Genomic DNA, 13,354 nt, shown 5'->3' with positions numbered 1-13,354 from the left:
TTCATCCAGCGCTGCTTAGAATGACAGTTTGATTACCTAGATGTTTGCTTACTGACTCACCAAATTGTCGTCTTTAGAATTCTGGGTAGAATCACAAGCTTTTCTTTATATCTCCTCTAGGAGACAGAGGCAGCGAGTATGACAGATCTGGAGAGGAAAAACCTTCGGAGGGCCATGTACTCCAGAGAGGCCGCCAGGACTTTAGAGGACGAGGAAGGTGAGAGGTCACAGGAAAATACATCTTGATTACATGTTTGTAGGACTGCAGTCAGTCCTTTACTGGTTTTAGTTTGACTATAATGAATATGTGTGTATAATGATAATAATAAAAAAGGCGGAGTATCTTTTCAATTCTCCTGTTGTGTGTGTTTGCTGAGGAGCAGCACCTCTTACATTACATTAAAGTTTAAGCTGATCAGCTTGTTTTTAATGTTAACACCTGCTGGTTTGTAGGACTGCAATAATTTGAATGATTTCAAGTTCCCTGTATACCATTTTTGCCCCTTGTTCTTTATTCACTGTATCCTGTCTATGTAAAAGAAAACAGGACATGGGTGTGAAATGCTCCAGACCTTCTTCTTGGTCTGGTGTTTCATGACTTGGCTTCCCTGTAGACCCTCAGCAGCAACCAGATATGACACCACCTCCGTATCTGTATTTGTATTTGTCTCTGCTGTTTAATGTGCAGCTTTAGTGGGAGGTACTAAGGTGCAGTGGCTGTGCTCTTTATCTGTGTTCTGTGTTGTCTCCTGTGTGCTGGTGGCACCCCTGAGTGGACTTGTGCGATGGCTCCGGCAACAAGTGCTCTCATGTTCGATCAAGCAGGTTTGGCCAGAAAGCATGAACTGAGAAAAAAAAAAGTCTGTGGCATTGGCTTCTACCACCTTCTTAGAATATCATCGTGCACCATTTTAATTTTCCCCACACATTTGTCACTCCTGCTCCGAAAAAAACGACTTAATGCCAGCATGATTGCACAGTAGATGATGGTAGCCGTGGCCCCTGCTAGTCATCCTCTCCCTTTCTTTTCCTCCTCCGCTCTCCTGCTTCCTTTTTGCCACCGACTTGTAGACTCCCCCGTGCAGCCTCATGCTGCAAAGCTTGCTGCATGATATGATATGATACATCAGGGGTGGGGGAGGAAGCTGGAGGTCATTAAGAAGATGCTCAACCCCAGTCAGTGTGTCGTGGCTGCTCCGTTGCCCCTGAAAAACATGCCATTCATGTGAATGAGCATCTGCTTGGTGTTTAAGAACATGCATATAGATGCTGTTGCCTTTAGCTTGTTTCTCTGTGGTTGCTCCTCTCATTTGGCCCTCTTTCCCTTTTCTTCTCCAGTCAAAGCAGAGGAGACCACAGTTAAATACAGAAAAAGCCTTTTATGTAAAGCACCAATTATACACATTCATGTATTATAAAATGCAATAATTTCCTCATAACTATAACTCACCATCAAAATAACTAAAACCAAGTCACTTGAACATTTTAACTCGTCTCTGTCTTGATCGCAGAGGAATCCATTGAGAGCGACGATGACGACAGCCTGTCGCAGGTCATGCGTCAGCGTGCCACCATTCCCTGGCGTTCCTGTGGCACCTACCTGTCCTCCGCTGGGTTCCTCCTGCTCGCCCTGCTCCTCCTGTCTCAGCTCCTCAAACACTCCCTCATGGTCGCCATCGACTACTGGCTGGCACACTGGACGTCACGCGTCATCGCAGCCAAGATTGAAGCAACAGCTCACAACTGTACCGTCGTTCAGGTGAGCGACTGAGTTGAAGGATTTCTGTTTAAGAAGATTTGTTGTTATCCGGACAAAATGCTCTTTGGTTCTGTGTTGATCAGCAGTCTTAAGTTATGAAGTTTTTTTTGATTGTCACTCTTTAAGGGGACAGATTTCTCTCGTTTTATTTATTTTCCCTTAAAAAACACACACATTCTCTAGTTGTAGCTTCTCAATGAGGATGTACTGCTTATCCAGTCTTATCTCCGATCTTTGCATGTTTTGTAAATATATTGTATAGTTTTGGATTAAAATTAGATGATTTGAGGAGTTCAAAACTTGTGATTTATAGACTTCTGACACTTCTTTTTTGAAAAGTGTTCAAAATTTAAAAAGGAGGTGAAACATTGTCTTATGTGATAGTACCCCGGTAATCTTTAGGTTTTTGACTGTTGGTCATACAAATTGATCAATTTGATCATTGTAGGCTTCAGGAAATTGTTACAGCATTTTTTCACAATTCTAAGACATTTATAGACCACACAATTAACCAATAAAATGCAAAAATATTTTGCACTTTAATCAATAATGAAAATATTGGTTGCAGACTTATTTTTTTCAGACAACGCTGTAGTGAAATTACATAACCATTTTCACACAAATTCTCCTGTGAATCTCAGTTGAGCAGCACTGACCTGAAACACAAACACAGACACCGCCAACTCCAGATGGAGCGTTTGCTAACACACCCTGAAGCAACTGCAGCTCAGACCCATCTGCATGTTAGAGAAACAACAATGCATTGATTGTCTCTGAGAACGTTCTGCTGGGAAATGTAAACATGCAGAGCTTTGTTTTATGTAGAGTGGTTGATTTAGCTGTAGAAATCATATACATAAATTATCTCTAAGGCTTTTAGTCACAACTGGAATAAAACCCTTATCTTAATTTAGAAACAACAGATTAAAGTATGCGTGTGGGTGAAAGACAATTTGTCACCTTTATAAACTTCTTCACCTTCATTCTGTTTTAGGCTCGTCTTTCGTCAGCGTCCTCTTCCCCAATATAGTCTCTAACTGGCACTTACACACACACGACAACACATTCAGAGAAAGTAGAGAAAGCACACTCACTCTCGCTCAGAAACCCAATATCAGTTTCGGTGAAGGTTAAGCTGCTTCGTTCACACGTCGGGTTCACACCAGCTGTTGGAGGCTTGTCATGTTCCAGGAGCAGTGATGCAGCTCTATTATTAACAGTTATATATATATATATGTGTGTGTCGGTCCTGTGAATTGCAACGCTAAGTCATATTTCACACGTGTAGAGGCCAAAGACAGAGTCAACTGTTTTGTTTTAAGTGCATTGTGTTGTCCTGTTGTACAAACAGAGCAGTTGTTGCCAGGTTTATCTAATCTGCAATGCTCTGTAGACACTCAGAAGTCCTGTTCTGCTATCAAACACACAACTCTGGCACAATACTGAGACGGCATGTTACTGCAAGGGTGCTGCCTGAGAGTGAAGAAAGGAGGAGACTTAATGCTGAAGTTCACAACATAACTTTTTCAAATGGATTAACCAAGAGTGCCTGCCCCCCCCCCCCAACTTGTATAATGCCACGCTTTCGCACTCGCAGTACTACCATGTGGAAATGGCCAAGGCCAGGTTTAAGTGTAATCCACATGTTTCCATGTTACGTCTCTGGTATAAGTGAAGCGTAATGGGTGAGAGACAGAGGAAGAGTGACGGTGGATGTGCTCAGAGCAATTCAACAGCTTGTGAGAAGCGCAGATGTGCAAGAAAATACTGCAATACACCAAAAAGTAAAATGAAAAAGAGCTACAAGAGCTGTGTGAATACTTTACCGAATACTAAATGAAGGTAGAAAAGTTTGACTGAGAATCAATGAAAAAACTAAAAGCTGTAGGTGGTAAATTGAGGAGAAAATGGAAAGGATCAGTCAAGAACAAAATCTCTAAACGAAAAGTTTAAATGTTGCTAGATCAGCTTTTATAGCTTCGCTGGCTTCTGTCACATTAGATAGGTGGTGTTTAACCCGCCTCAGAGTTTAATTATGTTTATAATTGCAGTACAAGAATACCCCCGCTCTCTTTCACCTCCTCAAACACACAAACACAGCTGTAATCATGTCTTTAATAACTCTCTCTCTCTCTCTGTAGGGCTGTGCCTTCAGTCACTCGTGGTATCTGTCAGTGTTCAGCGTGCTGTGCTTACTGGGCATCGTCCTCTGTCTTGCCACCTCCGTGGCTGTGGAGTGGACAGGCCTCAAAGTGGCCAAAGAGCTGCACCACTACCTGCTCAACAAGATCATCCTGGCCCCCATGAGGTTCGACGCTCAGTGTGTGCATGTATGTGAGTGTGTGAGTGTGTGTGTGTGTGTGTGTGCGTGTGTGTGGGGGGGCTGCAGCTCTGCCGTTACGTTTGAAAGAGAGGTGAGCGTGCTGATACTGTGTGTGTGCTGGAACAGATAATTTGAACATAGAAACGACTTTAAAAGCATCTTCTTCGCCCCATTACTCAGAGCTACAGAGCACCATCTGCTTTCATCACACAAAACCTAGGAGACATCACTTACATAAGAAGCTCACATGCACATAACACACCTACATGTTCTGTATATACACTCACATACACAGCTAGTATTTTTGTCTTATTGTAGTTGTTATGTGGAAATCTATAAAATATAAAGCTTGTAGAAAAAATGTAATCTGGGAAAATAAAACCGTTTTGAGGTTAAATTATTAAAAGGATAAAGTGTAAATGACATATTTTCATCCATCCAGGCTGTTTGAGACGACTCCGCTCGGCAGCATCCTCAACAGGTTTTCCACGGACACAAACACAATAGACCAGCACATCCCCTGCACCCTGGAGTGCCTCTCCCGCTCCACCCTGCTGTGTGTGTCTGCTCTGGGCGTCATCTCCTATGTGACCCCCGTCTTTCTTTTCGCCCTCCTGCCGCTGGCCGTCACCTGCTACTTCATGCAGAAATACTTCCGGGTGGCCTCAAGGTGAGTTGGATTGAACGGAGGGTCGGATGTCACTGATGTTTTCATCACTGGATGTCTTCCTCTTAATAATTTACATTCTACAATTACACACAAAAGGTTTTAAAGGCTCATTCTGGTATTGATTTTTTTAGCTTAACATATTTGAATTTGACTTTTTCTGCCCAAAAATAGATTTCCCATAAATAACAAACTTTTTGGTGATTACAATTAGATTTATTTTGTCAAAACAGGATGTGGGATTTGTCCTTTTACCCCTCTTTTCACCAGTGCTCTAGTGCTTATATTCCTTATACTGTTCATTTGATTCAAGTGTTCTCTGAACCTGTTCAACCGTGCAGTTATGCTTTCCTCGCCCCTTCAACCTTACAACCTTTGATATTATTTGAACTTTGCTTCTGTTGATATTTCCCTTTTTACTGTGTCCTCTGTCTTTTGGTCAGGGACCTGCACCAGCTGGAGGAGAGCACCCAACTCCCTCTACTCTGCCACTTCTCTGAGACGGTGGAAGGTCTTACCACTATAAGGGCCCTCAGGTGATTATTAAAAACAGGGTGAACTATTTTAACTGAAAAAGCAACAGTATTATTGTACAACATTGTTTAAGAGGGATTAAAAATGTGCTTCTTGTTACTTCACTTGGATGTTGGAGCTTCACTATGCAGAATGATGTTTGTGCAGAGCTCAACGCTAAGAGTCTGTTTACACATCGATCTGTTGAAGCGGCAAAGTTTCTCTTTGCTCACCTTCAATCTCAGTTAAATCTCAGTTAGGTACACAGTTAAACACGTGCACTTACTAAATTATTTAGTGACATCACAACAAGTTTGGGATCCAATCATGGTCCAAAATGCAACTTGTTGTGGAAACTTTAAATCTCCATTGCATACATACTGTGAATGGACTTTTTAGTGAAGATATCTTGGGTCCAGCAGTTCAAAGTTTTTAAAACAAAAGTATTCACATATTCAGATTTTTTTCAATAAGGTAGAAGGAGTAGATGTTATTTTAAAAACTTACTTTTTTGTGGAAAATGCCTGGGACAAATGCACAAATTATTACTCTATAGTTTTTTGTAATTTTTTTGTCTTCCAACATTAGTTTGATATGTTTAATATGTTGTCCGCTCAGAAATACCTCATATTTTCAGCTCAATTTTATTAGTTTTCTTCTGTGTCATTATTACTATTTAACTTCCTGTAATGATTTTGATATGTATCTATTATTCAAAACACAAGTCCAGTAGTTTAATTATTCATATAATATATTACATCAGCATTAGTTAATTGGTTATTGCTGACACTGAGCCAGTCTGGCAGATGGACTTTCAGGACACAAATAAGAATGAGACGTGTCTTTTTCCATCAACAGGTATGAGCCCAGGTTCAGACAGAGGTTACTGCAGTTCACTGACGCCAACAACATCGCTTCTCTCTTCCTCACAGCAGCCAACCGTTGGCTGGAAGTCCGAATGGTAATGATTCGTCCCTTTTTTTTTGAGGGCTGTGACATTCAGCTTAGTCCTGTTTACTGTTTGTCAGACATCAGCTGTTGATGTTGCTGGCTCCCTCTGTTGGAATCCTGAAAAACAGTATTTTTCATCACTCATTATTAAGATCACATTCTGTGCTCTTCATGTGATGTATTATGTATCGACTGCATGCGGCTCACAGCTAATTTGGCTTCTCGTATTTCACAGTTTGACAGAGAATGCAAAAGAAAACAAACAGGGCTTTTTTGCAGCATGTCCATCTTTGTTGTATATGTCGACAACAAACTGATCTTCTTTGATGGATCTGCGTTTTTTTAATTCACCTTTTTGAATTACTCAGCGATGCATCATCTTCCTGTTGTGAAGTTGACATTGTCTCTCTCTGCAGGAGTATATTGGAGCCTGTGTTGTGTTGGTGGCAGCTGTAGCCTCCATCAGTAACTCTCTCTACAACCAGCTGTCCCCCGGTCTAGTGGGGCTGGGACTGACATATGCACTCATGGTGAGACTGTGTGTGTGCGTGTGTGTGTGTGTGTGTGTGTGTGTGTGTGTGTGTGTGTGTGTGTGTGTGTGTGTGTGTGTGTGTGTATTTTATTGCTTGTTAACTGCTGTCTTTAAGGACATTTCAGGTGGTTTTACACATTTAAGCTGCAAATTGTGCATATTCTACATGATTACCAAACTTTTTTTTGTTTGCCAATTTAGAATAATGTTTTTTGTACTGCTCTTAGTATATTTAATTATATTTTAGTTTTTCATACTCATTACTTTGGGTTTTGATTATTATGAAGAATTTGTTGGATTATATTGAATATAAAAAAAGCTTAATAAAAATATTGGTAATTAAGTAATGTAATGGAGTGTGTGCCTAAAATTAATCTCCTCAAAACTCCACCACCTCCTCCTCCTCTTTCTACTCCTCCTTCTCCCTCTCCAAATTTGTATCAGGTATCCAACTACATGAACTGGATGGTGCGTAACCTGGCAGATATGGAAGTACAGCTTGGCTCAGTCAAGAGAATTAACAGCCTGCTCAAAACTGAACCGGAGAATTATGAGGGACTGCTCAGTGAGTGCAGCAACACACACACAGTTCCATCTTAAAATAAACCTCTTTTCACCAATTCAACCGGGGGACATTTGTGGTTTCTTGTCTGAGGTTTTTGGCTGCAGCAAGGCGAAGCCAGCACTACAAACATGAGGTCTGTCACTGACTGACTGAGTCACTGAGTGAGAGATGAAATTACACCATTGGCCACTTTCAAAATGAATAAGCGCGACAGTGTTTCAGCTGGTAACGTCTTTACCTCCTTGATCTAGCAACCTCAATCCAAATGTTGTTGTTGCTGCGCAACGTTTTGCTGCCAACTCTTATACCCTGACCACAACACACTACAATTTCCACAACCTGGATATGAACCTGTGGCTGAGCATATTAATGTCTGGTATAAAAGGCTTACAAATGTGAAACTGATGAGCTACTTACTGTCTGGTGTTTTATTCAGCATGTTATGTTACCAATGCCTTATGTTGCAGATGTTCATCCAGTCTGTCTTAAGGATCAGCAGATGCGCATGTTCTGCGCTGTTTGTTTTTATTATCTTACCTCCACATAGTTAGTTTATTGCCAAAGGCTTTATTTTCGTGAGTCCACAGTGAGGCCAGATTGCAGTCAGATCGTTCCCTGCCAAGTGATTTAAGAAATATATAACTATGAACCCTTCAGAAAATTTCGGATTAACATTTGATATCCTGGATTCACATTATAAACACTACCACTGACTATCTGTGTGTTGCCACAATTTAACACTTTGACTCTACAAGATCAAGCCATATATTACATTTAAATTTAGTCTTGAAGTGAAGACTACATCTAGTACACATTTATCATTGTCATCCCAAGGGGCATCATTATGTTTATGAGAAATGAATCTTTATCCCACTGCCTTTATATCCTAGTAATCTATCATACATGCATGTTTTATTTCAGCTAGAAGGGATTTTGGAAAAAGGCCAGTGGCTTTTAGCATTAAAACACATTGTTAATGAATTTAAACAGAATTTAAAAATTATATTAATCCTACTCCAGTGATCACAAATTTAGATATAACAGTTATAACCCATTATATGAAGGGGTTAAAAAGGGGAAAGCTCAAACTCCACTGATGTTTCTGCATCTGTCTCAGCTGTGTCTCAGGTCCCTGACAGCTGGCCCCAAGAGGGAGAGATCAAGATCCAAAATTTGAGTGTCCGATACGACGCAACGCTGAAGCCGGTGCTCAAAAATGTCAACGCAAACATTAACCCCGGGCAGAAGGTAGACAAACTGAGGAAACCTGTGAAACAAAAAAATCAATGACTGAATGTTGATGATAATGTTGACTGGGACTTGTTTGTTTTCAGGTGGGAATCTGTGGCAGGACAGGCAGTGGCAAATCCTCTTTCTCCTTGGCCTTCTTCCGCATGGTGGACACGTTTGAGGGTATAGCAAAACATCAACTCCTTGTAATGTAAAATGCAGTACATTAAGAGGACTATGAGAAAGCTTTTACATGGAACTCTAGCAAGAAAAATCTGAACTCTGTAATGTAGTCTATGTGTGATGTGTTTTCTTGTGGTTCGTGATTTTTTTCTTTCACAGGGAGGATTGTAATCGATGGCATTGACATCGCCAAGCTGCCTCTGCAGACGCTCAGGTCTCGCTTGTCCATCATCCTTCAAGACCCCTTCCTGTTCAGCGGTGCAATCCGGTACGGTGAACTTCACTTCACAATTCATTTTACCGGCAGGATGACTCGTCACAGAGCTGATAATTGAGTTTTGATAATCTCCAGTAAGTGAGCCAGCTGGCCCACTGGGACACACTTTACAGACACTCATCTGAAGCAAGAGTACAGCTGAGGGTTTGTAGATAAGAGGACATTCCTCTGAAAACTCCCCTAATTATTTTTAGACTGTGTCATAAAAGCAAGACAGCCAGTGAGAGAGGGAAAGAGACGATGTGGACAGTGACCATAAAAGCTTTGTCATGTCAGAGGAGAACAGATGATGATACATGTAAGGAAGCTTTGTGATGCTGTCAGACTGCAGTTTTCAATATTTTAGTAAGTCAAATAATGTAAAAGTATGCTGATTGGGGAGTGATTAGCTACTTCTAATAGATCAAGGTCATGAGAGAATTAGAAAAGTATATTAATACTTGTGTATGTGCCTGCATGTATGTTTGTGTGTGTGTGTGTGTGTGTGTGTGTGTGTGTGTGTGTGTGTGTGTGTGTGTGTGTGTGTGTGTGTGTGTGTGTGTGTGTGTGTGTGTGTGTGTGTGTGTGTGTGTGTGTGTGTGTGTGTGTGTGTAGGTTCAACCTGGACCCAGAGATGAAGGCTACAGATGAGATGCTATGGGAAGCTCTGGAGATCGCTCAGCTGAAGCCTGTTGTTAAATCCCTCCCAGGAGGCCTGGGTGAGAAATATGTGGTCACTTAAATGTGTGTGTGTGTTTTTCTCTGTGTGTGTGAGCTAGTCTGTTCATCTTCCTGGGGTTTCTTGCTTTCTATCCAAACCAAAGGTCTAAGGATGGAGGGAAGTGCTTTAGGCAGATTTGTGTCTGTTTCTCTTCACAAGGATCAGGCTGTTGTATTAGATAACACATGAGCATGAATCTTTTAAATCCCTGTCTTAGCTGTATAATATCTGATGCTGCTTTGTCCTGTAAAGTTTTACAGGCACATTATTGTTAGCTCTCTTCAGGTCATAGTTATTCTGCAGGAGACCTGACAGATTCAGACTGCTGCAGTCTCACCATCAGATCAGACATAAACCGAGAGCCGTGTTCCTCTTAGTCTACACACATCATAACTGTTTGGCATGCTGATGCATGGAGCCACACCTCTTCATGGTGTCTCACTTTAGCTGCTGTTGGTTTGAAGTTTATCACCCAGGTTTTTATGTCTCTGAAGTCCTTTACTCTTCCGAGAAAGTAGTCCCCACTCTGGTGGAATAATAGACTGCTGCTGCTCTTTTCTCGTGCTTCAGTCGATGTAACACTGACAAATGTGTGTGTGTGTGTGTGTGTGTGTGTGTGTGTGTGTGTGTGTGTGTGTGTGTGTGTGTGTGTGTGTGTGTGTGTGTGTGTGTGTGTGTGTGTGTGTGTGTGTGTGTGTGTGTGTGTGTGTGTGTGTGTGTGTGTGTGTGTCGAAACTGAGCTACTCACTGCTTTAGTTTAAGTTTACTGGAGCCAAATGTTTGCTAAGATATTGATCTGTACCCAGGGGTAATAGACCAATTTAGTTTACCCTTTAATTAAATTAAAGTAACAGCTTAGGGTCAATGTAGAGTCTTGTGCTGCATATAAAGCAGACAACGGTTATTTGCAGTGAGCTTTTACTGCAGAGATTGGGATTGAGTTTTCTAAAAGATGTTAGCTTGTGAAATTAAAAACGAGTGTTTTACTTCATTAAACAATATACTTATTTCAAGATAAACACCTAATATAGGCTGTTATTTATCATATAGAATTTAGTTTGATTATCATTTTTTGAAAAATTCATCACACTTCATCTCTTGCATCATATAAAACCTGCTGTTTCATTGTTATACCTCTCTCTCTCTCTCCGCCCTTGGTTCCTGTCTATCTCTTTAATATTTAACTGCCCAGTGAAGATGAAAATGCCCCCAAAAAAACTACAAACTGATAGACATATTAAACTGTTAAGTTTTTCAAGAATTGTTTCATGCCTCATTTGTAACACAGGGACATGAATGGAAAATCAATAAGATATTGATCTGTGTGAGGTTAATGTCCAATTAACTTTGCCCTCTCTTTTGAAATCATAGCGTAGTGCTAATGTAATGTCAAATGTTACATATAAAGCAGTCTCTGATTTAAAATCTAAATCTGTATGCTTAATATGAATGTACATAAATATGAAAAATAACAATATTAATGTATTTTATTTTATTCAGATGCCATGGTTACAGAGGGAGGAGAAAATTTCAGTCAGGGTCAGAGACAACTGTTCTGTCTGGCCAGAGCCTTCGTCAGGAAGAGCAGCATCCTTATCATGGACGAAGCCACTGCGTCCATAGACATGGCAACGGTCAGTGTGTTTTGGGTACAAGAGAGCACTGTGAGGTGGTAAAAGGCATACAGAGGGAATTAGCAGTAAAATGGAAAGATAATTACGGAAATTAGAGGAACTGAAATGAAGGATATGGTGGAGAAAAGAGGTTTACCCAACGTGAAGGATGAAGTGAAGTTCACAAGGTAATTTTCTTACAGGCATGAAACAGAGAGAAAACCAGTTAGCTCAAAGGCACAGTCTGTGTTTTCTTTTTTACATATAATTGAAGTTACTGGAGTTAAAAGTTAGGGATTGAAAATGTGCATTGTGTGTCTCTCAACTGATCAGAAATAAATAAATAAATAAAAAATTAAATAATAATTTTGATTTTGTTGTTGTTAGCTCACAGTCCATTTGTAAAAAGATTTGTTATTATGGAAGTGACCTTATCAGTTTGGGGTCAAGGGTTTCACCTTAACGTGATGCTTTTTTTTTTAGATAAGAGGAGGATAAAAGGAAAGCCTGAGTGGAGGAGGTGTGCATGATGCAGAAAGAACGAAATAAAAGGAGGGAAAATACTCAGAGCCTGAGGGGAGTCAGTGATTTTATACTTAAGACCTGTTCCAGAATGATCGGTCACAAAGAGCGACATTTCTAGCCTACAATGAAGCTGCACTGCCCTCGAGGAAACACAGTCAAGCGTTAAATCAGGGACACTAAGATGAGGAATGAGAAAGGTGACAGTTTGAAAAATAATCTTCGACAGGGTTGAACAGTACGAAGGAACATGTTATCTGTGAGAAATGCTCCTTTTCTTTTACTTTGTTTATGTCCTTGATTCTCAGTCAACATGAAGTAAGTCAGCCTTCTCTGTCCTCACAGGAGAGCATCCTGCAGAAAGTGGTGATGACTGCTTTTGCGGACCGAACAGTAGTAACTATAGCAGTGAGTATCTCCCCCGCACTGTCTGATATTTACAGTAATGCATGCAGCTCTCCCATTTCCCCCTGAGAGCGCTGACCTTCATCCTGCACTGCTGATGCAGACCTTGTAAAGTGATACAAAGCAAACAGATGCAGAGTGGACAGAAAACTATTTCAAACTATTTTTGTGGGATAATGCTGTAAATTAAAAGGTAAGAGAAATGAAGGAAAGGGAAAATCAGAGACCTTCTGGGAAATGTTACCTCTGAATTCTTACGTTTATTTCACGATAAAGTAATAAAAAAGAACTGAATATTCTAATGTCAGAACTCTTCACCTTTAGATATTTCATATTTCACTGTGGAGGAACATTTTCTTGAACCAGAAGCTCTTATTTCATCTCATACTTAACAGCCAGTTTCAGTCAAGTTGTGCTTATTTGTGTAAAAATGAAATTTTGTATGATAAAGCATTTATTTTTGTTTCAAAAGACTCATTAAGTGTCAATGAAGTGACTGGTTTTCCCCTCCGCCGCACAGCATCGCGTCCACACTATCCTGAATGCCGACCTAGTGATTGTGATGAAGCGGGGGATCATCCTGGAGTACGACAGGCCCCAGGCCCTGCTGGACAAAGAGGACAGCGTCTTCACCTCCTTTGTGCGAGCAGACAAGTAGCACAAGAATGGAGGAAGCATTAGAATATATATTCCTTTTATTTTTTAAACATGTTGTATAATATTTGTATATAAAAAGTTAATTCTTTGTTAATAAAACATAAATGATCATTAACATGTGTGAACTTTGTTGGGGGTTTGTCAGGAAAAGGACTGGGATGATTTCCAAAGTGTTTTGTGCTTGTGTGAGTTAAACTTTATGACATATATGAAACATATGAATCATCAGCAGCAGCTTGCAGGTTTAAAATGAGCTGAGGAGAACACTATTCTGTCCAGCAAGGACTACTAGGCAGAAACACAGCATAGTGTGGCTCATCTTCATATACATAGTGGTGTCACAGTGGGATGAGCAACCGTGTCAGCTGCAGCCAGGGCTGACATGTGACATTAGAAAGTTACAGAGGAGCACAGCCGCCTGTAAGATAAAGTTCCCATTGATGGAATGGAAAGGAGA

At 40.6% G+C, this 13,354-nt stretch overlaps 1 protein-coding gene across 2 annotated transcripts in view; it reads left to right on the top strand.

The window, feature by feature from the left end:
* The window catches only part of abcc8 (ATP-binding cassette, sub-family C (CFTR/MRP), member 8), a 58,476-nt gene extending 45,578 nt beyond the window's left edge, over window positions 1-12,898 (top strand). For both annotated transcript variants that reach the window (XM_054619510.1, XM_054619511.1), the window contains 15 exons: window positions 121-217; window positions 1,512-1,759; window positions 3,901-4,067; window positions 4,525-4,752; window positions 5,193-5,285; window positions 6,121-6,223; window positions 6,630-6,743; window positions 7,190-7,310; window positions 8,428-8,558; window positions 8,645-8,723; window positions 8,883-8,991; window positions 9,595-9,698; window positions 11,201-11,334; window positions 12,181-12,243; window positions 12,761-12,898. In XM_054619510.1, the coding sequence (XP_054475485.1) occupies window positions 121-217; window positions 1,512-1,759; window positions 3,901-4,067; window positions 4,525-4,752; window positions 5,193-5,285; window positions 6,121-6,223; window positions 6,630-6,743; window positions 7,190-7,310; window positions 8,428-8,558; window positions 8,645-8,723; window positions 8,883-8,991; window positions 9,595-9,698; window positions 11,201-11,334; window positions 12,181-12,243; window positions 12,761-12,898 (1,929 nt within the window). The remainder of the gene's footprint in view (window positions 1-120; window positions 218-1,511; window positions 1,760-3,900; window positions 4,068-4,524; window positions 4,753-5,192; window positions 5,286-6,120; window positions 6,224-6,629; window positions 6,744-7,189; window positions 7,311-8,427; window positions 8,559-8,644; window positions 8,724-8,882; window positions 8,992-9,594; window positions 9,699-11,200; window positions 11,335-12,180; window positions 12,244-12,760) is intronic.
* Window positions 12,899-13,354: the final 456 nt, after the last annotated feature.

The sequence above is a fragment of the Anoplopoma fimbria genome, chromosome 19 (assembly GCF_027596085.1).
Source record: "Anoplopoma fimbria isolate UVic2021 breed Golden Eagle Sablefish chromosome 19, Afim_UVic_2022, whole genome shotgun sequence".
Lineage (NCBI taxonomy): Eukaryota > Metazoa > Chordata > Actinopteri > Perciformes > Anoplopomatidae > Anoplopoma > Anoplopoma fimbria.
This window is presented reverse-complemented; position numbering and strand designations above follow the sequence as displayed.